Raw genomic sequence first — 23,971 nt, 5'->3', positions numbered from 1 at the left:
ATCAGAAACTCTCATAACCAACCGCGTTAAACATGTCTCACTCAGATGGGAGATGTGTGAAGTGCCATCTCAAATACATAGTTCTAGCACAGTTTGAAGAAGTTAATTAGGAAGAAAACCATAAAAATTCTAGAAATTTAAACGGACCAAAAAGTAACTTATCCTGGGAGAGGACAGGTGATGCCTTTCTAGAACATTTAGCATAGTCGCAACTAATCAAGCAGTAGCAGTAGTCTACGTGCTCTCTAATCACATATTTTAGGTAGGAGGTGTGAATTGTTAAATAGGAATCAGCTACAGCAAGCATAATCTGACTGATAATTTGGGTGAATTGTTGCAACCACCACTGGTAAGTTCTGAGAGAGGCATTTGCATCAGCTGCAGCAAATTGGAAGTGGGAACTCAAAGCTATTTGCAGCAAGTTAAAATGTTTTACTGAATCAAAAATTACTCAATGGGGTTTGTTAAACTGATCCGATTTGAAGTTGCTTTTCAGGATGGAACGGATGAGGCTCTTGGACTCCAGTACTCCACATTGACATTGTCCTACCGTGGAGTTTAGAAGTCTTGATAACTTCAGGAGCCCCATCGGTTGTACTAAGGTCCCGTTCTTTTCTCTAACAAGGGCTGGATGAATATTAAGATTTTCGTGGCACACTTTTTAAACTGCTAAACGGTTCGTTTTGTGCGAAAATTTTCTATATGAAAGTTGCTCTAAAATATTATATTAATCTATTTTTCAAGTTTGTAATAATTAAAACTTAATCAATCATACGTTTATACCACCTCGTTTTGCATAAAAAACTTCATCTTCAAGAAAAAAGAACAACACCTAAAAAGAATTAAGACAAATTATGCCAAATTTATATTTTAAAATTCAATTTAGAAGATGATTTTAAAATATTTTAACATAGTTTTTTATTGACTTTAATTCGCTAAGAATACATGTATATAAAAATTTTCGTATAAATTATTTTTATCGCTAATAAATAAACCGTTAGTAACCGATGAGGCCCCAAATTGCCCATGGCTCGTCATTGAGGCCCATTTTCGTTGGGCCTGTTGAAAGCGTCAAATTAGATTACGTTTTGAAAACTAGAATACGCCCAGGCTATTCTCGTAATCCGCTCGGGTGACGGAATGGAGTCTCTCGCCCACATCGCCGGCCACACACCGCGGCGGCGTGGAGAGGCGGAGTCGCCGCCGGCGGAAAGCGGCCCCCCGGTCCGGCCCTTCCAAGACGAAGCCACGGACATGGGTCCGGTGGCGTGCCTCAGGTGGCGGCGGCGGAGATCGCCGGAGGACTAGCATTTCTTGGCAGTCGGGATTGGTGGCGGCGGTCGCAGTTTGAATCGGCGGCGGGAGGAAGAGACGCCGCCGCGTCATGGGGTGGGAGAGGACACGGGGCGCTCCAGCTCCAAAGCATTGCGACCTCAGGCGAGGTTATCAGGTAACTCTACTCTAGTTCTGAATCAAATCGGACTGCACAACTGAATATTTTTATTTATTTATTCGTTCTATTCAGAATGGCATCAATTCATGATCCCCAAGATTAGTTATTCGTCTTCATTATCTTACAAGATCAAAGCATCGTGGCTGCAGGCTAAGGGGAGCAAATCGAAGCATTTTATTTTTCAGGTAACTTTGCTTCTGAAATCTGATCAACTTGGCTGTATACAATTGAATATTTATTCAGAATAGAAGAGATCATTATTGCCACAAACAAGGAACAAATTGCTTAAACAATAATTACAGCAGTTGGCTAAACCAAGTAGTATTTACTATGGCATTCGCCAACACAAGAATTAACGTGCTGGTACAAGCTTCTTCATCATCTCACAAGATCATCAACCAATCTGGACGTTTCAATGCTCTCGTATATGGTCTCATTCAAGTGAACAACCATTGATGGCGATCCTTCATAGTTGTGATGTGCATAGCTGTCTCCTTTGTGATCACTAGCGCCGTGCATTGGGTGTCTCCTTATCATCTGTAGGCACTCTAAAACTTCCTTCATTGTTGGCCGGTCATCTCCTCTTGGTCGCAGGCAGTTGGCGGCAAGAATGGAAAGTTTCTCGAGCACAACCATGGTTTCTTTATCCATAATTTCTCTGTCCAGCATATTCCGGTGAATGTTCTGATCAAACATCAGGAGAAAAGAATAGGACAATGATTCCTTTTCATTGATGCTATTGGCATAGATTGCCCTCTTTCTTGTCATCAGCTCCAGCAGAACCACCCCAAAACTGTAGACGTCGCTTTTGTCAGTTAGACGGTGGCTAATGAAGCTCTCCGGGTCAAGGTAACCCAAAGTTCCTTGGACAAACATGATGAACTCACTTTCGTTCATGGACTTCAGTGCTGATGCCCCAAAATCTGCAACCTTTGCATTGTGCTGATCGTCCAAAAGAATATTGGCCGATTTGAAATCTCCATGAAGGATCGCGCGAGACGTTGATGAATGCAGGTATGCTAGAGCTTCTGCTGATTGTGTGGCTATTTTCAGGCGAATGTCCAAGGGGATTGATGATCTACGATCAGTGCCATGGAGGAACTCAGACAAGGTCCCATTGGATACAAACTCATAGACCAACATGGGGACATGTACATCCAGGCAACATCCTATCAACCTCACAATGTTTCTGTGGTTGATCTGTGACAAGATTATTATCTCATTGACAAATTCTTCCCTCCATTCGTCGTTAATTACTTTGGACTTCTTTATGGCTACCTCTTTGTTGTCATCCAAAATTCCTCTGTAGACCATTCCGTGACCTCCAATTCCAAGAACTCGATCTTCACTGTAGTTGTCAGTGGCCTTTTTTATATCTTTTTCAGTGAGTATGCGGATTGTGTCTACCTTCCTTGATCTCATCTCATCATATAGCTTTAGACCTCCATTTTGCTTGAAGTACTCATCTTTGTCCTTCTTATGCCTTTTCCTTTGTACTTGCATGGCCAACACGCATGCCAAAGACATTAGCGCAATGGCCGAAACACTGGTGCCTTTAAAATTATCTCTGTCAGAATATTGATACTAATAATTTTCTGCTACTAACTTCTTAAATTTATTTTTTATTGACAATTCTAGGTAGTGTTCAAAATTAGTATTCTTCTTGCCATAGTATTAGTGTTACTTTGAGTAGAAGAACATCCTAATGTAGGTGAAACAGAAGTAAAATCTGCAGATGTGACCTTACCAATAACCACTTTCTCGGCTGTAGTGCGCAGAGGCCGGCATCCATAATTTGTACCATCAGATCTTTTCCCTAACTTGCATTTGCATAAGTATCCTCCTGGTGTGTTGTGGCAGATTCCTTTTCTGCATGGATACATATCCTCATACTTGGGATCTTGCTTACGCAATGCGCACTCATCCACGTCTGAAGATAGCAACAAAAACATCCATTCATAAAATTCAGACCAAATTTGTATGAACTATATAATCTATATTAATTTCGTTATCATAGGTAAGCTAAAGTCAACCAGCCAATTTACTTAAGAATGCTATAACTCCCCTTTCAATACTTGTTCCAAAATGACCTTTTCACTTTGTAATTAAAAATCTACCCCACAAATGAAGCTGACTGTTTCTTTTTCCAGTCCCATGCTGAATTATGGTGGAAACCATGTAGAATTGCTGTCTATTGATGAATGTTCATATGATTTTGTAGAAGTATAGCTTACAAACTCTACCTGAATTAACACTGTGCATGGTATAGAATTCTACCAGTTTAAGTATGAACCTAACCTTGGCAGCCGTTCAGAAGATAAGGGTTGCCCTCATACCCTTTGGAGCACTGGCATAAGTACCCTGGACCATTGTTCGCGTCCATGCAGTAGCTGTTTGCGCTGATGCACGCATAATCACCAGGTATGCCTTTCCCCTCTTCCGGGCATGAGCCATTCCTAATGGCCCAATCAGCCACAACAGGTGCTCCCCTCTGAGCTCTGTCATCTATGAACCCAAGGTGGCCAACAAGGTCCTTCTGCTGGAAGCTGTACCACCCAACCTCACTGACCATGGCATAGAAACACGGGTTGAAGCTCCATACCTTGCTCTGGTTCATCTCAAACATCGCCCCCCAGGCGGTGAGGTCAGTCGGTATGGCGGCCTCGCAGCAGCCCATCCCTGCACATGGCGCCCCATCAGATGTGCTGTTGATGCTCTCACAATAGGAGTAGCAACCAGTCACATAGTGGCTCACGGTTCCCTTGTAGCCACCGATGAGCCCCAGGGTGTTGCAACCGATGACTGTGAAGCGGTTGCGCGACGGGGAGGGGAGGAAGGGTGTGTGCTTCAGCTCATACCCTTCGGTGAACTTGGTGAACGTGGTATTTGCCGTGAAGCAGATGTAGTAGACAGGGCTGAGCACCCGCATCTCGCCGTGCTCCAGTGAGATGTCAGTGACCTCGACGAGTGCTTCAGAGTCCCCAACCATAGGCCGTGGTGGGTTGAAGGTGTTGCTGCAGGTGAGATTGAAGTAGCTGCTGATGCTGGTTGCAGCACAGCTGGGGCCGACGCCAAAAGGGTAGGGGATGGAAACATTTCCGCACTTATCAGGGCATCCTGGCAACGACAGACTGTACCCAGAAGAAGCTGCATCCTGCACTGCCACTGCGAGGAAGATGATGCTTGGTATGACCTTCATTGCAAGGACTAATGCTTCTTGCATGGCTGGGTGCTTTGTGGTCACTGGCTTTGCCATTTACTCAGTGTACTGGTATGAAAACTGCATATTTATACCTATTTTTTAGGGAATATTAAAATTGCATATATACCTCACAGGCTCAGTCTTAAATCAACAGGATAATACTGGTTTATCTTGGTCATTTCTTGCCACCCAAGTCAATGCAAATTTGGAGTATAATACTAGTTGGATTTAGTTATATGTAGAGATGTTTCCAAGCATGTTCATATATATGGGATCAGCGTAAGCAAACATGTACAGTGACTTTCATGCAATTTTGTTTTGGTTTAACTATCTGAAACTGAGGGATTCGTCTCTCTTCTTCCAAGAAAACAAAAACGCGCTTTCGACAAATAAGAATCTGACTTTTAAATGCAGTTTTGTCAAGAATTAAATCATGCAACAAGCAACCCTTGGTTTGGTCAATGGTCTTCTTATTCTTTATCATATATTGCAAATCAGCAGTTTATTTTGTAAAGATTTCCATCGTTTTTGTTTCGTTGCAGGAACTAAATATTTTTTCAGTGACATGTAGGAGAAGAAATTCAATTCAAACCTGCGCTACCGATCCATGGTCAATGTTGCTATCTTTGAATGTGATAGTGTGAGAATTGTTAATTTGGATCAGCTGTGGCAAGCACAACTGCTACAGAATGTGTTGGGTGTTCTGAAAGAGGCATTGCATCAGCTGCAGCAAACTGAAAGTGTCAAGTTACTTGCAGCAAGTTGATATGTTTTAAGGTAAAACCTCCACTGTGGATTCAAACAGAACTTGATGGGGGTGCTAACTGTTTAAGCTTTTCATATTAACAATGTTATGATGAAGCCTTAATCTTTGTAACATGATCTGATCCTTGTATGATCAATTTGTTCGATCTGAAGCACCATAGATTCATAATGCATAAATATGTTATCGTTTGAATAAGTGATAGTTTTATTGATACTATGTATATCGTTTCTTGATAGTTTTCTAATACAATCATTTATTATATGAAAAATCATGAGAAAACAAGTTGATCCAAGCAAACAAACAAACATATGGAAGAATAAAAATTTTGTCAGGAATGAATTGATCTCGAAAAGTAAAAAAGAAAAAGAAGAGAGAAGTTATCCATCTAGCTATTTGAAGCTGTATGAAATTCTTATACTTTGCATTGTGCTACTGTCCTAGTACATTAGTCTGAACTCTGAAGTTGGGCATGACTTCTGTGATGAATATCTTCCTTTGATTTTTTTTCCCTTCACTTGTATACTTCTAACAAAGATCAGAAGCAAATATATATTCACTTCTCACTACTCACTATTCACTACTCACTTCTATTCCGTACATATTTTTTTTTTGGCAAAATTGGTTATATAGCATCGAAAGTTCACGTTTTTGGTTTTATAGCACCGAAAGTTACCGGTTCACTTTAGTAGCATCCAAAGTTCACCCTATTCCCATTTTTAGCACTTCCGTCAATTTTTCCGTCCGTCTTGATCGTTATTGATCCAGCCACACACATGATATGACATTTCTACCCCTCATTGACATGCATTATACTTGTACTTGTGAGGGGTAGAAACGTCATATCGTGTGTGTGGCTGGATCAAGACGGACGGAAAACGATCGAGAATTGACGGAAGTGTTAAAAATGGGAACATGGTGAACTTTGGGTGCTATAAAATGAACCGGTAACTTTCGGTGCTATAAAACCAAAAGCGTGAACTTTCGATGCTATATAACCAATTTTGCCTTTTTTTTTCTTTTAACTTGATGCAAATATATATTTTCCCTTTCTGAATTTAGACCAACTCACATATTTATCCAGAACATCCGAACAGAAACAATGTGGTTGTTTGGTTGTTTTCTTTGATTTAATTGCATCTCCCTATCGATCTTTAAAAAATTGTGCACACTGCAATGTGCAAAATATATAACCCTTAATCTAAACACACTGATATGGGGCACGCGAGTTCGTGTATCCGCCTCTGATTTTATGAAGAAAACAAATCTTCTCAATCAATCACTGCAACAATATATGTACTTACTTCCAAATAATTTTGTTTTTACTAAATTATATAAGACCAACTCATATATGTTTAATCAACTACTTGTATATATTTGTCCGTCTATAATCGGCACGTTCATGACGATATGTACCGTCCGGAGAAGATACGAAAAATTCCTCGGAAAGAAAATGATACAGAATTCTGGAAATTATTTAATATGTTATACCACACCATTTCAGAGACAGCAAAGAAGTTTCCGTTGGAAAGAAAGACAAAAAAAAAGAGGAAATTCCAGAACCTCAGTGCCGTCGCAGAGCCGGACGATACCCATCGCCACCTATTTCTTCTCTTCTTCGTCTTTTTTTTTAAAAAAAAAGACTAAATTTTACTGTCAACTATCATTTAACTAATATTTTCACTTTTTTATAAATGAATATTTTCACTTTGGATCGAGTATTTTTTTTAGGCATTGTCAATAAAGTTTAGCTATGCATGTGTATACAACCTGTTGGCCGAAGCCGGTCGTTGCTCTTGTTCATCATAATCACACCAGTACAATATTTGGGGTAGCCTATCTAACTGTTGTCGACATGGCGGTCTGAAGGTCTGACTCGTAGTCGACAACAGGGTAGCCTTCCTCCTCGAATCCGCATCCGGCGAGATCAGAGACAGCGCTAGCGCTATATCTCTCCTGACGGTATCCGTAGGCACCATAGGGGACTGGCTAGTCTATCTCTGAAGTCGATATCCGGCGTCTTGTCTTGGCGTATGTTGGCTTGTATGTTGATCTTGTGTCTTGATCTATTGTTCCGTGTCCCCTCTCCTCCTATGGAGTCTTGTATTTATACCCATATGTCCTTTTGTCCAAGTAGAACTAGAGAAACTAATATGGATACAATCCGAGTAGTCCTTGTGGTTTCCATGTAGAACCCTATTCATCCTTCCTTATGCGGAACTCCTCCTATATCCGAAGGTTGTATTCGTATAAGACATGGTATGTAGTGGGTCCTGCCGAGATTTAGTCGACTACTATTATGTATATGGTATCTATAACCCTGACAGCATGTTTGTAGAATGATTTACGATAACTCAATGTGTGATGTGTTGATCTTTCTACAATTCTTCGTATATTTCCATTAGGTTTACCATGCAAAGAACATGATCTATGCTCAAATTGTTACTTTCTGTGTAGCAAAATCTGGGCAATATGAATCGTGAAATATTTATTTAATTACAAATAAAATAACAGCTAAAATTGTATGTAATGGTTGACTAATTTTTGAATGTGGCTTGCACGGATGCTCCTTTTTAATTATTGGTGCAAAGCGCAGCGGCCACGAAGTGGAGCAGCGGCTTAATCACACCGATATAGTTTGTCAGGCTCACATAGTGGAATCCAACTTAATCGATGAACCACTCTAAATAGTTGTCTATAACCTCTGGGAGAAAATAAGAAATGGTTGAGATTAAGCACTTTTTTTGTTTGGAAATAAACAAAGCTCATCATATATGCATGACCAATCTCCAACCATCTATATGTGTGACAGGAAGGAAAAGAAGTTACCCAATTTTGATGACCTTTTATTGAGAAGTAAAATTCAGATAATTTATTCCTGTTTCAGCCTTCATCTATATATCGGTCATTGAGCATATATAGGTGTGATTACCTATATCGTTGAGTACATAAATGCAATTATACATGTCTCAAGAGAGCCAATAGCCAAAGATTAGAATAGTGATGAATATGGGCTTAAGATGCACTTGTGCCGGGCCTTACATGGGCCGTCATAAATAGGCCCGAATGGTGCTGTACTACAGTGAACTGGAATAGAGGTCACAATTGCACATATGTCTTCCTCCCAGTCCCAAGTCCCCTCATCTAGACCATACTAAGCGATCATTTGCAAGCAAGAAAGAAAAAATACTTATAAATAATATGTTACACACTTCATATTTCTACATGGTTTCAATGTTTAGGAGTCTTGACTTTGAGCATTTGGATGGAAACAAAACAAAGGAAATTTGGTGGAATTAATTTTGTGGAAGAGAGATACTAGAGAAAGGGGAGAGTGCATGGGACTTCTTAAAGGAAATAAAAACATATAGCTGTTCATGTTTGTTTTCTCTTGGAAGGGGTACAGAAAGCAAATCTGTAGAACTTTTCTCAATCATATTCCCTTCATCCCTTGTTACAGTGGAGTTAATAGGTCGCAAAGGCTCCTTCGGATTGAAGGATTTTTAGAGGAAAATGGAGTATTTAAATTACTATAGAAATTGAAACTATTCGCTCATCGGAATGAAGGATTAGCATACAGGAAAAGTGGGAAAAAATTCCTTATTTACAGGTTTCACAATAAAAACACGGGAATTTAAAGATCAACAGGAACTTATTTTTCATTCTTTTGCTAAGTACAAGTCAAATCAATACTCAAAACTTTAAGTGGCTATATTTGAAAAGCAACATATATAAGCAAGTTTGTTTAATTTAATGTGATTGCTTAGAAAGATTATTACTCATTCCATCCCAAAGTATAAAATCATGTTCTTTCTTCAACTCTAAACTTTAACTTAATTGTTTTTCATTAGCATATGCTTTTTAAACTGTTAAATGGTGTGTTTATGAAAAAAAAAATCTATATAGAATTTAAGTTGTTTAAAAAGTCGAGTAAATATATTTTTCAATAATGTTCTCTCGATCCCAAAATGTAATCATTTCCAGCTATGAATATGGACAAGCATCTATCCAAATTTATAGAAAATTTATTATATTTTAGTACGAAGTTAGTAATCTATAGATAATTAGTCATGTGTTAGTACCTACTCCCTCCATCCCATAATATAAGGAATTTTGAGTTTTTGTTTACACTCTTTAATTACTCGTCTTATTCAAAAAAATTTGAAATTATTATTTATTTTTTTGACTTGCTTTATTATCCAAAGTACTTTAAGCATAACTTTTCGTTTTTTATATTTGCACAAATTTTTTGAATAAGACGAGTGGTCAAACAGTGCAAGCAAAAACATAAAATCTACTCCCTCCGTTTCAAAATGTTTGACACCATTGACTTTTTAGCATATGTTTGACCGTTCGTCTTATTCAGAAAAATTTGTGAAATATGTAAAACCATATGTGTACATGAAAGTTATACTTAACAATGAATCCAATGATAGGAAAAGAATAAATAATTACTTAAACTTTTTGAATAAGACGAACGGTCAAACACGTACTTAAAAAGTCAACGGTCAACGGTGTCAACCATTTTAAAACGAAGGGAGTATTATATTATGTGACGGAGGGAGTAGCTTTCTCGTTTCTCGTTTCGCCTATGTTAAAATATTCCGAAATCCCTTGGGTACAAAAGTAACCGATCTTGGCATATGGGATGCATTGGGATTGGCATATTTGGCACGAAGAAGTTGTGCCGGGTTCATGGCTTGTGTCATCGATTCATCGCATCAACACCACACTACGCCTACGGAGTCCTCCTACTTCAGGACTTATGCGTAGCCCTGCATCCACCATAAATGTGTGCGAGCAGCTTTCTGTGGCGGCCGGCGACGATCGACGTGATGGCGACGATTAGGAGGAGCAACACGACGATCACAACATGCTACTCCGTCCGTCCCAAAGTATGACAATCTTTTACTGGATGGAATATATCCTAGTATAACGAATCTGTACATAGATGTGTCCTATCCTGTAAAGTGTTGCTATAGCACAGTATAGTGATCTGATCCATCGATCAGAGAGAAGCAGCTGATCTCTCCAATAGGCCGAACCATCTGACACCACGACCTTGATTACTGTAAATTTTCCTCCATTTCTCTGCTTCGCTAGCTGGAGTAGTAGCTCACTGCATGCGGCCATGGCTACTGGCTGTACTCGCTGTAGCTGATCATCCGCAGGATGCTGGTCTTTGCACTGCATGGTGCTGGTAACAATAGTAGTAGCCCTGGCTTCCTCGATGCATGCAGGCACGCGGCCATGGCCATGACATCACCATCTACTCCTCCAGCTACGGATCAGTAGTAGGAGTAGCTTCTGCTTCTTGCTTCTCGCAGACGCGTGCAGTGATGGGGGAGAAGAGAGAGAGGTTGGCCTCTATAGGCTGTGTTTATTTTAGCGTAAAGTTTAGATTTTAATTAAAATTAAAGATGATGTGGTTAAAAAGTTATGTGTGTATGACAGATTGATGTGATGAAAAGACTGAAGTTTAGATCCAAAATTCATCTGTAACTGCAAGAAGTGAAAAGCCGTCTGAGGAGTAGTGCGGCCAATTAAATTTTTCTTCAGATTCCCCTGCACTGTAGGAGCAGTAGACTGTAGTGCCCGTGCAGGCAGGCTCAACTTACTGTAGGAAACAGTGCAAGATTCGGCTGGAGAGGGTTAAAATCATCGTCAGTAGGACAAATCGCAGATCCACAGACACCAACGGCTCAATGAAATGACTCTAATCATTCCATGGTAGTAGTCGTACAGCAGTAACCAGCTGCTCAAATGAAATGACACGATCATTAGGTGTCTTTACGAATTAGTACGATCGTCAGAGTTCCCTATTAGTGTACGAGTTGATTAGGGCATGAACAACGAGGGAACGTACTTGTCGCCACGTTTCGTTCCAAGTCGGACCGTGGCTGCCAGCTCATCTTTGCCACTGGCTTCACATGGCTCCCTTTGCCTTCTGCAAGGCACGCCTACCTCACTTCTAACATGTACTCCCTCCGTCTCAAAAAAAGACAAACCCTGTTTTTCGTATCCAACGTTTGACCATCTGTCTTATTTGAAAAAATTATAAAAAAAATTAAAAATACAAGTCACGCATAAAATATTAATCATGTTTTATCATCTAACAACAATGAAAATATGAATTATAAAAAAATTTCATATAAAACGGACCGTCAAAGTTGAACACAAAAACCTAGGGTTTGTCTTTTTTTTAGGACGGAGGGAGTAAAACTTACTGTATTGTGTAACGCCCCGTCGCACCATATATATGTCTAATAGATCTACGATAGGCCGGTGCAAACCAGATTAATTGTCAGAATAAGTGGATTATCAGGACAGAGACGAGGAACGGAGGAGTATAAGGTTGTCGCCATCCCGCCAAGCTCCTCGCCCCCTGCTATGTCGGTCATCAGTTGTTGTCCGATCTGAACCAGTATTCCTCGTCCCTGCTATCATCAAACACTCGATCTGCCACTGGATCCAACAAGCTCGATGGCGTAGCAATAGCGAACTTGAGGCGACATAATAAGCATGACAACGAGTCCGAGCAAAACTGATCGCCGTCGGCAAGCTCGTGGGCGTCCCTGTTTAGTTCCCGAAATGAATTTTTTTAGGTGTCACATCGGACGTTTGACCGGATGTCGGAAGGGTTTTTCGGACACTAATAAAAAAACTAATTTTATGACTCGTCTGGAAACCACGAGACGAATCTTTTGAGCCTAATTAATCCGTCATTATGACATGTTGGTTACTGTAGCACTTATGGCTAATCATGGACTAATTAGACTCAAAAGATTCGTCTCGCAATTTCCCCCCTAACTATGCGATTAGTTTTTGTTTTTATCTATATTTAATACTCCATGCATGTGTCCAAAGATTCAATGTGATGTTTTTGGAAACTAAACAAGCCCTAAGAGAAGAAAAGGCGGCGATGCTCGATGATGTGGTGGTCTCTGACAACAAGGAGGATGAGACGGCCACAACGATAAAGGCTGTGTTTAGTTCAGCGCAAAGTTTGGATTTTGGTTGAAATTAGAGATGATGTGATTGAAAAGTTGTGTGTGTATGACAGGTTGATGTGATGGAAAAGGACTGAAGTTTGGATCCAAACTATGGATCTAAACACAGCCAAAGAGTAGGGGACGTCGGTGGTGCTATCGAGGAGAAGTAGGGGAGGTCAGCTAGTGGCGTGGTGCATAGTGCATGAAAACAAAGTCATAGATTGAGGGGGGTTGGGAGAAAAAAATGAGAGGTGGAGTGGATCACAGGAGTAAAATTTATGTTAAGGGTGCGTTTGAAGGTTTAGGTTGGGACTTGGAAGCATATTTCCTCCACACATTAAAAAAAGTACTCTTTTTTTAAATACCTTATTAGCGTATGATTAATTAAGTAGGCAATTATGTATTAGTTTAAAGTTACTTAAAAGATAGTATAATAATATGATTTTTTTAAAGTAATTTTTCTATATTTTATCTAGGGTGTGTTTAGGGTGTGTTTAGTTGGGGAAAAGGAAATTTTTGGGTGTCACATCGAACGTTTGACCGGATGTCGGAAGGAGTTTTTGGACACGAATGAAAAAACTAATTTCAGAACTCGCCTGGAAACCGCGAGACGAATCTTTTAAGATTAATTAAGCCGTCATTAGCACATGTGCCCGGATGTCGGAAGGAGTTTTTGGACACGAATGAAAAAACTAATTTCAGAACTCGCCTGGAAACCGCGAGACGAATCTTTTAAGATTAATTAAGCCGTCATTAGCACATGTGCTGTACTGTAGCACTTATGGCTAATCACGGACTAATTAGGCTTAAAAGATTCGTCTCGCGATTTCCCCCATAACTGTGCAATTAGTTTTTCTTTTTATCTATATTTAATGCTTCATGCATGTGTCTAAAGATTCAATGTGATGTTTTTGGAAAATATTTTGGGGAACTAAACGGGCTTTTAGTTCCAAAGTTTTTTTCCAAACTTCCAACTTTCCATCACATCAAACCTTTCATACACACACAACTTTTCAGTCATATCGTCTCCAATTTCAACCAACCAAATTCCAAACTTTGGGCCAATCTAAACACAGCCTTAGGGCCCCATCGTTTGTCTTTTTTCTAATAAGCCAAAACGGTTTATTAGAGAATAAAAATAAATTTATAGGTAAAACTTTTATATATATATTCTTGGTGATTTAAAAGCCAATGCTGAAAAAGAAACTACATTGAAAATATCTCAAAATTAATATCAAAATTAAATTTAAAAATTTAAATTTTAATTATTTTTTTCTGAATAGGCCATCCGATGAGAGCCTTAATTGGAAAGATACTGATGGTGAGTTGAGGTGATCGAATGCACGCAGAGATGCAGTTTCCATTGGGAAATTTGGGTTCCAGTGCAAACGCCGGCCGGCGAGTGTCAGCTTTGAGGGATTGAGACAGACGCTGACTTGCCGTGTATGCCTACCCCTGCCTGCCCGACGGTCAGATCAACGTCAACCCTTTTCACCTCGATCTCCACGTACCGCGCCTGTGATGACGCCATTGCTGACTGCAGGCCCGTTGGATCCAGAATCGACGGTGCCGATCCACAGAGGTCCCACCGTAAAAAAACAAACCCTGATTTCCGTGTCCAATGTTTAGCTGTGTGTCTTATATGAAATTTTTTTATAATTAGTATTTTTATTATTGTTAGATGATAAAACATGATTAATACTTTATGCATGACTTGTCTTTTTATTTTTTTTTATAATTTTTTAAATAAGACGGACGGTCAAACGTTAGACACGGAAACCCAGGATTTGTCTTTTTTCCCGGAGGGAGTACGAGTAAACTGTTGTCTCTACTTGCAGCCTGCAGGGCCTGGGTACTGTATACCATATGTGCCTTTGGGTGTGTTTGGTTCGCGAAAAAAAAATTGTGTTATACATCGGATATTTGACCGGATATCGAAAGGGGTTTTCGGACACGAATGAAAAAACTAATTTCATAACTAATCTAGAAACTGCGAGACGAATCTTTTAAGCCTAATTAAGCCGTCATTAGCACATGTGGGTTACTGCAGCACTTATAGCTAATCATGGACTAATTAGGCTCAAAGGATTCGTCTCGTGATTTCCATACAAACTGTGCAATTAGTTTTTGTTTTTATTTATATTTAATGCTCTATGCATGTGTTAAAGATTCGATGTGATTTTTTTGAGAAAACGAAATAAAAAAAATTATATATAGCTAAAATGGTAACTGTTGGAAAACGTTACCCTTTATACGAAAATGATACTCACTCGATCCGGAATTTTCGTGACCATTTTCACACCTAGCAGCATGCCAGGTTATAGCTGCCACCATAATTTACTGCCACCCAAATAATTAAATTTATAGCATGGTTATTAAGTTATCGATTTTGGCTATACATAAATTCCATTTATTCTAATTTCTTTCTACGTCGTATTAATATCAACACTGAATAGTTTAAATGATAAATATGGCCAATGATCAATGACTGATCGAGTGTTATTTTCAAAGAGATGCAACCGATTCCAACCGTTTTCACCCCCTGCATGCATATTACTCCTAGCTATATCATTATATCCGTGTTTGAAAGAAATTAATATCACACTATGTTAATTTCATAGTACTAGTTGTTGATATCATGTTATAAACAAAATTAGTAGTCTAAATATAATATGTGGTACTCCTTCCATATTAAAACTAGAAAAATACCCCGCGCGTTGCAGCGGGAACTTATGAAAATGTAAGATGGCTTATTAACTAAATTACAGAAGAAAAATACTAATGTGCTAAAAATAACTATATATGTTTTTAAATATATGACACATTTGACTTTTTATATGCGTTTCACTACTCATTTTATTCAATTTGTTTGTGCAAACATATTAAAATATAAGTCATGCTTACAAAACATTTAATGATAAATCAAGCCATAAAAAATAAATGATAACTACGTAATTTTTTAATAAAACAAATAACCAAACATATTTAAAAAGTCAACAGCGTCGTATATTAAAAAAAAAAGTACGGTCTGGCAATTGCTCTTTGACGTAGATGCTAGTTTGTTGTGAATGTGCTGCATGAATATCCAAATAGTTGATGCTCTCATGCTCTGTTCTAAACATTAAACATATATTGACTCAAGATTAAATATGGTGCTTGTATCTCTCAGTTCGATGATTTGCCTATAGCATTATCTAAAAATATTAGACAAAGCCTAACACATATTCATCCGAAGAGAATGTGTTATATAGCAAAAGCACGCAAAATAACGGTCACTTTGTACTATCATTTGCATCGAAGTGTCAGTGTTAACAGAATCTATGGAATCAGACGATACATTTAAGAAATAATATAGCAACACGTGGCACATATATGAATGTAATTTAATACTAATGGCCTGATTTACATGTTGATGCGTAGACGTAATTATCCCAAAGTGAGATTCTAGGGAAAGCAGAAATTTCATGAAGCCAGGCAAGGAGTTACCTTTAGTAGTCTTTTTTCCTTGAGAAAATCCCTTGTATACCCATGAAAACTCATCCAATCCCTTCCATGCCCTCGAATTTTACTCAATCTCCTCTGTACCCCTCAAATTTCGCTTTCATCCCTTCCATGCCCCTCCTGTTAGGTTTCCGTTAGAAATGGTAATCAAACCGTGTGTAGTATTGTCAGTATTTTTAAAAAATGCCAAAATGCCCCTCCAACCCTAAGTCTTATCCCCTTTTTGGTCAACCTACCTCTTATCCACTCGACTCGAGCGGCCTCCCGCGCCGCCGGCTTGCAGTAGCTAGCGCTGCTGTTCCGTACCCCTCCGGCCGCACACGCCACCCTCCCGCCTCACGCGTCGTCGTCCAGCCGTCTTCTTCCTGCCACGCGGGCGTCGCCCTCCCGCCGCGCGCGTCGTCGTCCAGCTGTCCCGCCGCCCTCCCGCTACGCGCGTCGTCGTCCAGCCGTCTTCTTCCTGCCGCGCGGGCGTCGCCCTCCCACCGCGCGCGCCGCCCTCCCCGCCGCGCACGTCGTCGTCCAGCTGTCTTCTTCCCGCCACACGGGCCGCCGGCCACCGCCCTCCCTGGAGCAGGAGGAGAAACCCCAAAGGAAGTTGGGGATCTTATCAGTTGGGGATCATCTAGCCGGTAAGTTAATCATCTTCTTTTCCTGTTGGTTTGTTGCACTTCTTATTGGGGGTGGATCTACCATACCTAATCGACGCGTGAGTATCCCAATGATCTGCCTCTCCTGGAGCTTCCTTGCAAGCGCTTGGAGACCAACAACACTGCCTAGGCCTAGGGCACTTTATTACTAGGAGTTCAGCGACATTGTCCAACCTCTATTTGGAATTTCCCATGCATTCCCCGCGCTGTTTGTTGCAAGCTTGTGCTGTTTCTAGCATCGACAAATTTTGGTCACTCGCATTGCCTTGGCAAGAGCAGCGCTACAGCCAGTAGCTGAAGCTAACAACAGCCGAGACGACAAGAGCAGCGTTTTTTCCCCTAATGTGTTAAACTATCGAATGATTTAGTGCTTTAGCGAGCCCTTTTTTTTAATTATCATGGCTGCTCCAATAGTTACACCAATAATGGCATACTCTCCTAGGTTAGGCAAATTTCTTTATTTCATTCTACATGGATTTAGATCAGTTAGGTATATAACAATTTATTTTCCACAGTCAAAACTTTCATTTCACTGAGGACAATAGTACATGGAACAATAGCTCATGTTCAAGTATATCAATTAGGTAAGTAATTAGATCAAGAGACATAGATCAATTATGTCAATTTGCTGGCATTATGTTGTTCTATACAATTTATTCTCAACTCTCTTTTCTAGATCAAGATCACTTACTGGCTCTAATCAACCTGAGCCATCTAACATGTTGTAGCCTTGCCATGTATTGGAGATAAAACACCTACCGTTGCACCAAAAAAGGCGAAGAGCAAAACAAAGGGAAAGCCATCACGTTCTGGTACTCCTGATAGCCCAGCTATGTGCACAAGGAGCAAAAATAAGAGTCCTGCAATGGGCACTAGGAGCAAAAGAAAGCTTATGGACTAAATCATATATATGGCTTACTGATTAGGTTTTATTTTGGTACTGCCATTTCTCTTGTGGAGGCTGCTGGGTTTTGTTGTTGTGATGCCCTGCAAAGTGCTCTAGTCATAGTTGATATCTCATTTCGCTATTGTAAGGATTGCTTTCTCATAAAATGTCCCTGTTATGGACATACTATTATGGACCTTATGCCATTGTGCTCCTGATGTATGGAATGAAAAGTTGGTTTGGTTCCTGCACTACTGGGTATGGAAATGGAATTGTGTGTGCATGATATGAACTGTTATGTATGGAAAGGATTTTTTGTATGTTTCTATAGTTATGTATGAAGCTATTGATGCTCTTATTGTATTAGAATCATTTTCTTGTACAGAGGATCCAATTTCTTCTATAGAGGAAACTCATGCATGTTGCTTTTCCTCATCCTATTATTTTTCCTAAACAAAAAGATATATTACATTTTTCAGTACCACAATAAATTTGTTATACACTCATTTAGCCTCAAAATACACATTGTTCAGTCACCATTTGTTTTATTTTTTTCAATCTAGCTGTCGCTCATACGGAAGATACACATTGCTCACCCTATTGCAGAAGGGTATTTTGGACATTTGGAACCACACTTAACTGCCAAATGAAGGAAACCTAACGGGAGGGGCATGGAAGGGATCAAAGCGAAATTTGAGGGGTACAGAGGAGATCGAGTAAAATTCGAGGGCATCTAAGGGATTGGATGAGTTTTCATGGGCACACAAGGGATTTTCTCTTTTCGGTTTGTTTGAAGAGCTCTTCTAAAACAGGTAAGATGATAAAGTATGTCTATTTTATCAAATAGGACTTGAAGAAAATGAGAACATGGATAGACCTATATTACGCTTACCATGTCTAAAACAATGCAAAATTAATAAACAAAGAGATTAGTAGAACTATCCTTTATGGGCTTTTTTCTCATGCTCGAGAGTTCACCATTCAATCTTGAATCGAGAAGATTTCTGCATTCATCTGAAGAGTGTTAGCGAGGGGAAACATATCCCGAAGGAAACCAAGATTAGGAGTAGAAAGGAGAACGATCGGAAGAGGCAAAGGAAAAGCAAGAAAAGAGGAAACAAATGCTACCAGTTGATTCTGTGAACACATCAGACATTAAGAAGTAATCATAGTGGGTAATAAAATTGGCAGTTTCGAAAGATAAAGCGCTTGGGAGACGTGGAGGTACTCAAGTAGAGCTAGATGTTTTTGCTGCAGATCCTAATCAGTGAAAATCTAAGACATCCATTGCAAATCTAATGGTCAGACTAATTTAGAGTGACGTGGCAAGCTGTGAGATGAGAGAATTAGAGTTAGCGGGGATGAATTGTATAGGTATATAGGAAAAATAAACCAGGTTTCGTACACACATGGTGTACGTATTGTAGTATATCTTCTCAAATTGCAAAGTTTAAGGTCAGCTTAGTAGCGGAGCCACCACCCGAGCTCGACATTTATGAATTGGTGATAAAATTTCTATAACAAATACTACTAATTATATTGAAGTTTGTTCGGCCCAAAAAAAATTCTAGCTTTGTCATTGGGTCAACAGGGTTCACAATTTCGATAAAAACTGGTCGAATTTCGTGAAATTTCAATGTTTTGACACGGCTTGGGATTAAGTTTCGATTGGAATTTCGAAGGTTAAACAATAGATTTGATCAAAATTAAGTCAAAATTTATCGAAAACCGTGATAATGATAGGACTCGAAATTTAGTGGTCAACCGGTAATGTAAACTCTGGGGTCAACTAAACAATTAAACTTGAAAGACACTGGCTGGTCCAAGTTAAAGCTAGAGTAGCTGGCGATCCCGTGAGTTTGCATGCTCCTCCAGCCATGATCCCCGATCCATAGCAAGGCTAGCTACCAATCTAATCTACGAGAAGGAAGGTGATGGAGAGCAACGACAACGAACGAACAAAGAAACAGCAGCACGCGTGCATGGCCCAACCCATGGCAGCCACCGTCTCGATCGATCTCTGCCTGCCTTGTGGGACCTCCTGGTCAAACACCAAAGCTCGACACCTTCATCATCATGATTTCGTGTCCCAGCAATGCAATGCCATGCAATGCAAGGAGATGTTTTGAATCTTAATTTTGCGGTTCTGCTTTTAAAAGGGCATACCCTACATTGAAATGTTCGAAATTATAAAAGGGCATACTCTATTGAGAGTTCAAGCAGTACTTTTATATACTGCACGTCTTCCGTGCATCAAGTGTAAACAAATACTCCCTGTCCCATGGAAAATAAATTTAAAACCGAATAGAATATATTCTAATACTACGAATCTGGAATCTGAACATATGTATATCCAAATTCATAGTAGTAAGATGTATAACATCTGGTATTAGGTTAATTTTTTATGGGACAACTACAGAGAGAGTAAGATTGAGTTTGGAAGGAGGGATTAGCATATTCTTAGTTAAATGTTAGATTAAAAAACTAGAAAAATATATTAATATAATTTATAAAGCAAACTCTAAATATTTTTAAAAATATATATACCGTTTAGTGATTCAGAAAACGAGGGTGTATGAGTTCAGAAGGAATAAAGAACACAACATAAATGTTCGTAGCAGATATACACGTGTCAGATATTTTCCAAATGAAACATTATACACATGTGTTCAGCGGTTATACTACTTAACTTGCTAATGGATTATTACGGGGTGTGCTTCAAAATCTCATAAACGATGCAGGTTTGTGTAAAGAATAACAACGTTGGAGTTTTTTTTTTCAAAGAACTTTTAAACATTTTTAATCAATTTCCCGATTGTATCGATCCGTTTCCCCCCTAAAGTAGAACAAAATTTACTAGTATATCGTTTCTGCCCTTTTCGTTCCTAGCTGTATATAAAATTCAGTTTATCTTAATTTCTGTCATGTCAGCGTCGTATCAATGCCACCACTAAATAGTTAAATTCAAAAATTATAAAAAAATATCCTACCATACCAAAAACATTTCTACATTTCTGTGATAAGAAATATAAAAGAAATACTAGTACCATACATCTCTTCCGACCGTTTTTATCCTCACCCTACGCTATTGTTTGCAAAATGCAATGCATCCAAAAATAAATATTAAAATGGACATCAACCTGGCTGGAATGTCACCTCTCTTCCCAGCAACCAAAACCACTCCACTATTTGGAAGAAAAGAAGACGAGAAGATGAGAGCAGAGCAGACAAGGAGACGAGACAGGTCAACTCCGACCATTAATGTAATCACCAACCATAACCCCCTAATCCATGAACCGCGCTAACCTGCATCCCACCCAATTCCAGCATCCATGTGATCCCCTGCTTAATTACCACCCGACCAACATTACCCACCCCCATAATTATTTAATTACTTCTATTTACTCCTATGTTTGTTACTCCCTTCAATTAAAAATATAAAAAATTTTAGTTGAATAGAATATATAATATTATAAATTTAAATAAACATCGTATCCAGATTCGTAGTATTTAGGACCGAAGAAGTGGTAGAAAATGGATGCTCAGTTGATTCAGAAACAGTTGCAATCATCACCAGTGATCATATCACTCAAAGCAAGCTGATTAATTAAGCCACTAGATTATATTAGTTTAGTAGTACTAACAGCAAGGTGATTAGCAGTGATTAACTAGGAGTAGTAATTAATTAACAGTGTGTACATTCAACGCGGTAGCTAAGGGTCAACGAGAAATTAATGTCACGGTGGCCGGAGCGTGTCTCCCGCCGGCGATGTCGGCGACGACGCGGGTAGGTAGTAGCAGACAGCAACGGTCAATATGCTCAGAAGAGGTCGAACCGCGCGGTGGCGTTCGCCGGCTTCGTCGTCGTCGGCGGCGGCGGCGTTGTCGGCGCCGCCTTGCACGACTGCGACCGGTGTAGCGGCGCGGCGCCGGCGCCGGCGCCGGGGACGACGGGCGGGCGCGACGAACGGAGGAGGGCGAGGTTGAGGGACTTGAAGAAGGGGTGGGACTTGACGTCGGCGGCGCCGCGGCGGGAGCCGAGGCGGGCGGCGGGGTCCTTGGCGAGGAGGCGGGCGATGAGGTCGCGCGCGTCGGCGTCGGCGGGACCGCACGAGCCGGAGCCGGAGGGGAAGGCGAGCGGGCGGCGGACGATGTTGCGGAGCGTCGCCTCGTTTGTAGCGCCGGCGAACGGCGTACGGCCGTAGATGAGCTCGTAGAGGAACACCCCGTACGCCCACCAGTCCACGGCCGCGCCATGCGCGCCGCCGCTCGCCACCTCGGGGGCCACGTACTCGTGCGTCCCCACGAACGAGCACGACCTCGCATCCACCGGCTCCGCCACGAACCGCGGACGCGGCGCCGCCACGGCGTTCCGCCGCCGCTTGAACCGGAGGAGGTGGTCCGGGAAGCAGGACGCGCCACCGCTGGCCTCGTCGTCGGTGTCGGTGTCGCCGTCGAGAGACGGCGAGGTGGTGGACTGCAGCGAGAGGTCGAAGTCGGTGAGCATGATGTGGCCGTCGGCGCGGATGAGGACGTTCTCGGGCTTGAGGTCGCGGTAGACGATGCCCATCATGTGGAGGTACTCGATGGCGAGGAGCACCTCGGCGGCGTAGAAGCGGGCGGAGGGGAGCGGGAAGCGGCGGGACGGCATGCGGTGGCGGAGGGAGTGGAGGTCGCCGCCGGGGCAGAACTCCATGACGGCGCAGGAGAAGTGCGGCGTGGCGTCGAAGTCGGCGAAGAGGGTGGGGAGGAAGGGGTGGTCCAGCTGCCGCAGGATCCGCTTCTCCGCCGCCGCGCGCCCCAGCTTCTGCTTCCTCGCCACCGCCCTCCGGTCCACCACCTTCATCGCGTACATGCACGGGCTCTCCCTCTCCGGCGAGCTCCGGAGGCGGCACAGGTACACCGTCCCGATGTCGCCGCCGCCGATGCGCCGCACGAGCTTGAAGTCCCGCGGGCCTAGCGGCGCCGCGGAGGTCGTCGAAGCCGCGCGGATGGCCGCCCACGCGACGTCGCCGGACCTGTGCGGCCGCAACAGCACCGACGCCCGCGGCGGCGAGCACGACGTCGCCGCCGCCGCCACGGCGGCCGACGGCGAGCAGTCGAACGACAGGCGCGACAGGCTCGAGCACCGCGCGAGGCTCCCCGTGCTGCTCGCCGCCGAGCTAAGGCTCGAGTTCGGCGCCGTCGTGTCGGCGTCGGAGGAGTACCTCTCCATCGCCGCCGGCGAGAGCTCCACCATCTCCGGCTTCACCGGCGCGCGCACCGCCGCCACCATGAACGTGAGCACGTGACACTGTCGTCGCCGTCGTCGTCTACCTCTCCGGCGAAAGCTCTCCGCGGCGAGCTCGCTGTGCGGTGGTGAAGTGGCAGGAGCGGTTTCCCGGGCGATTTATACCGGCGGGGAGAGGCCACGTCATCTGACACGTGGCGGTGCCACGTGGCGGGGATGAGTGGCAGAATCGTAAATAGTGTGTGGCGGGGGGAGGAGGCGTGTGCGGGATCCGCATAGGCTCGTGAGCTTGTCTCCTGGTTGGGTAGGGGTAGATCCGTCATTCTACGGCGCCGTAGACTTTTTTTTTTACTGCAACTTTTGTACTACTGCTGCTGTGGCTGTGACATCAGGGTGAAAAAAGAGAGGACAGTAACTTTTGGGTTTTACTGCTGCTCACTGGAGGCAAAAGTGCCCTGTTGGACGCTACGGTCTCTTTTCTCCTCTACTCCAATGTTGTCTCGTGCTTCTACCCATCAATTCCCATTACTTAGTTTAAATCGATAGTATAATTGAAAATTCGATAAATTCGAGCTGAATTTATGAATTTCAATAGTTTGATGGGGTTCACGTTCAGATCCGTTCGAACATATTTGCTTAGTTTGATCAAATCTGACCTATCCTTTGGTCTCACCTGACATATGCTTCGATATAAGTTGAGTCACGGGCTCACGGCTAACAATCTGAAGAAAAACATCCATTGTAACAAAAAAAAAATTTATTACATCATTCGTTTTTTTAAAATTTATTATCAGTTTTATATAATTTGTGCTTCAAAAGTTTTTAATCCATTGTCGAAGTTTACAAGCATTCAAAAGCCAAGGCTAGATAATAGACTACGATAAAAAAAGCTCCTGAATCAATTCTACTTTTCAAAATTCAAATCTTGGTTACTGTTGATAAGCCACCAAAAACACGCGACGAGCACGAGTGCACTGAACAAACTTCAACAAATGCTTCAAAAAGTAGTAGTAACATTGAGTTAAGGAAAAAAATACGAATTACCCCCTCAACTATCGTGATCAATTAAATTAAATTACTCTCCTGAATTTGAAAACCAGACATTTTATCCCCTCAACTATACAAACCAGATAAATAAGAATTAATGTTGCTGTGGTGATATAAATTTATCTGACATAAATAGTTCAATTCTTGTGGAATTTCTTGGCCTTGTCACATGAGTACTCTACCACCAGTCCACCACTACTGTGCAAGCCACACTAGTGCATTTTGTTTTTGTCATGGAGATGCATCA

At 41.6% G+C, this 23,971-nt stretch overlaps 2 protein-coding genes and 1 long non-coding RNA gene across 6 annotated transcripts; 1 reads left to right on the top strand and 2 right to left on the bottom strand.

Moving 5' to 3' along the window:
* Positions 1 to 1,130: 1,130 nt before the first annotated feature.
* LOC112937500 (uncharacterized) lies at positions 1,131 to 5,616 on the top strand. 4 transcript variants are annotated; one of them, XR_010738485.1, is made up of 4 exons: positions 1,131 to 1,450; positions 1,526 to 1,638; positions 3,760 to 4,724; positions 5,227 to 5,550. It is a non-coding gene; the product is annotated as an uncharacterized lncRNA (long non-coding RNA). The 4 variants fall into 4 exon arrangements; XR_003240151.2 differs by lacking the exon at positions 3,760 to 4,724 and having other exon boundaries at positions 5,227 to 5,616; XR_003240150.2 differs by lacking the exon at positions 3,760 to 4,724 and having other exon boundaries at positions 5,217 to 5,616.
* On the bottom strand, positions 1,659 to 4,709 carry LOC4352786 (wall-associated receptor kinase 2). Its single transcript, XM_015764032.3, has 3 exons — positions 3,752 to 4,709; positions 3,201 to 3,383; positions 1,659 to 3,006 (listed from the first exon to the last, which is right to left on the bottom strand). The coding sequence occupies exons 1-3, from the start codon at positions 4,707 to 4,709 to the stop codon at positions 1,832 to 1,834; spliced, it is 2,316 nt and encodes a 771-aa protein (XP_015619518.1). The 3' UTR covers positions 1,659 to 1,831.
* Positions 5,617 to 21,030: 15,414 nt separating the features above from the next.
* On the bottom strand, positions 21,031 to 22,812 carry LOC4352785 (protein kinase PINOID-like). The gene has a single exon (NM_001423626.1). The coding sequence runs from the start codon at positions 22,720 to 22,722 to the stop codon at positions 21,268 to 21,270; it is 1,455 nt and encodes a 484-aa protein (NP_001410555.1). The 5' UTR covers positions 22,723 to 22,812; the 3' UTR covers positions 21,031 to 21,267.
* Positions 22,813 to 23,971: the final 1,159 nt, after the last annotated feature.

Source organism: Oryza sativa, chromosome 12 (genome assembly GCF_034140825.1).
Source record: "Oryza sativa Japonica Group chromosome 12, ASM3414082v1".
Classification (NCBI taxonomy): Eukaryota; Viridiplantae; Streptophyta; class Magnoliopsida; order Poales; family Poaceae; genus Oryza; species Oryza sativa.
The sequence above is the reverse complement of the archived record's forward strand: the minus strand, read 5'-3'. Positions and strand labels throughout refer to the sequence as shown.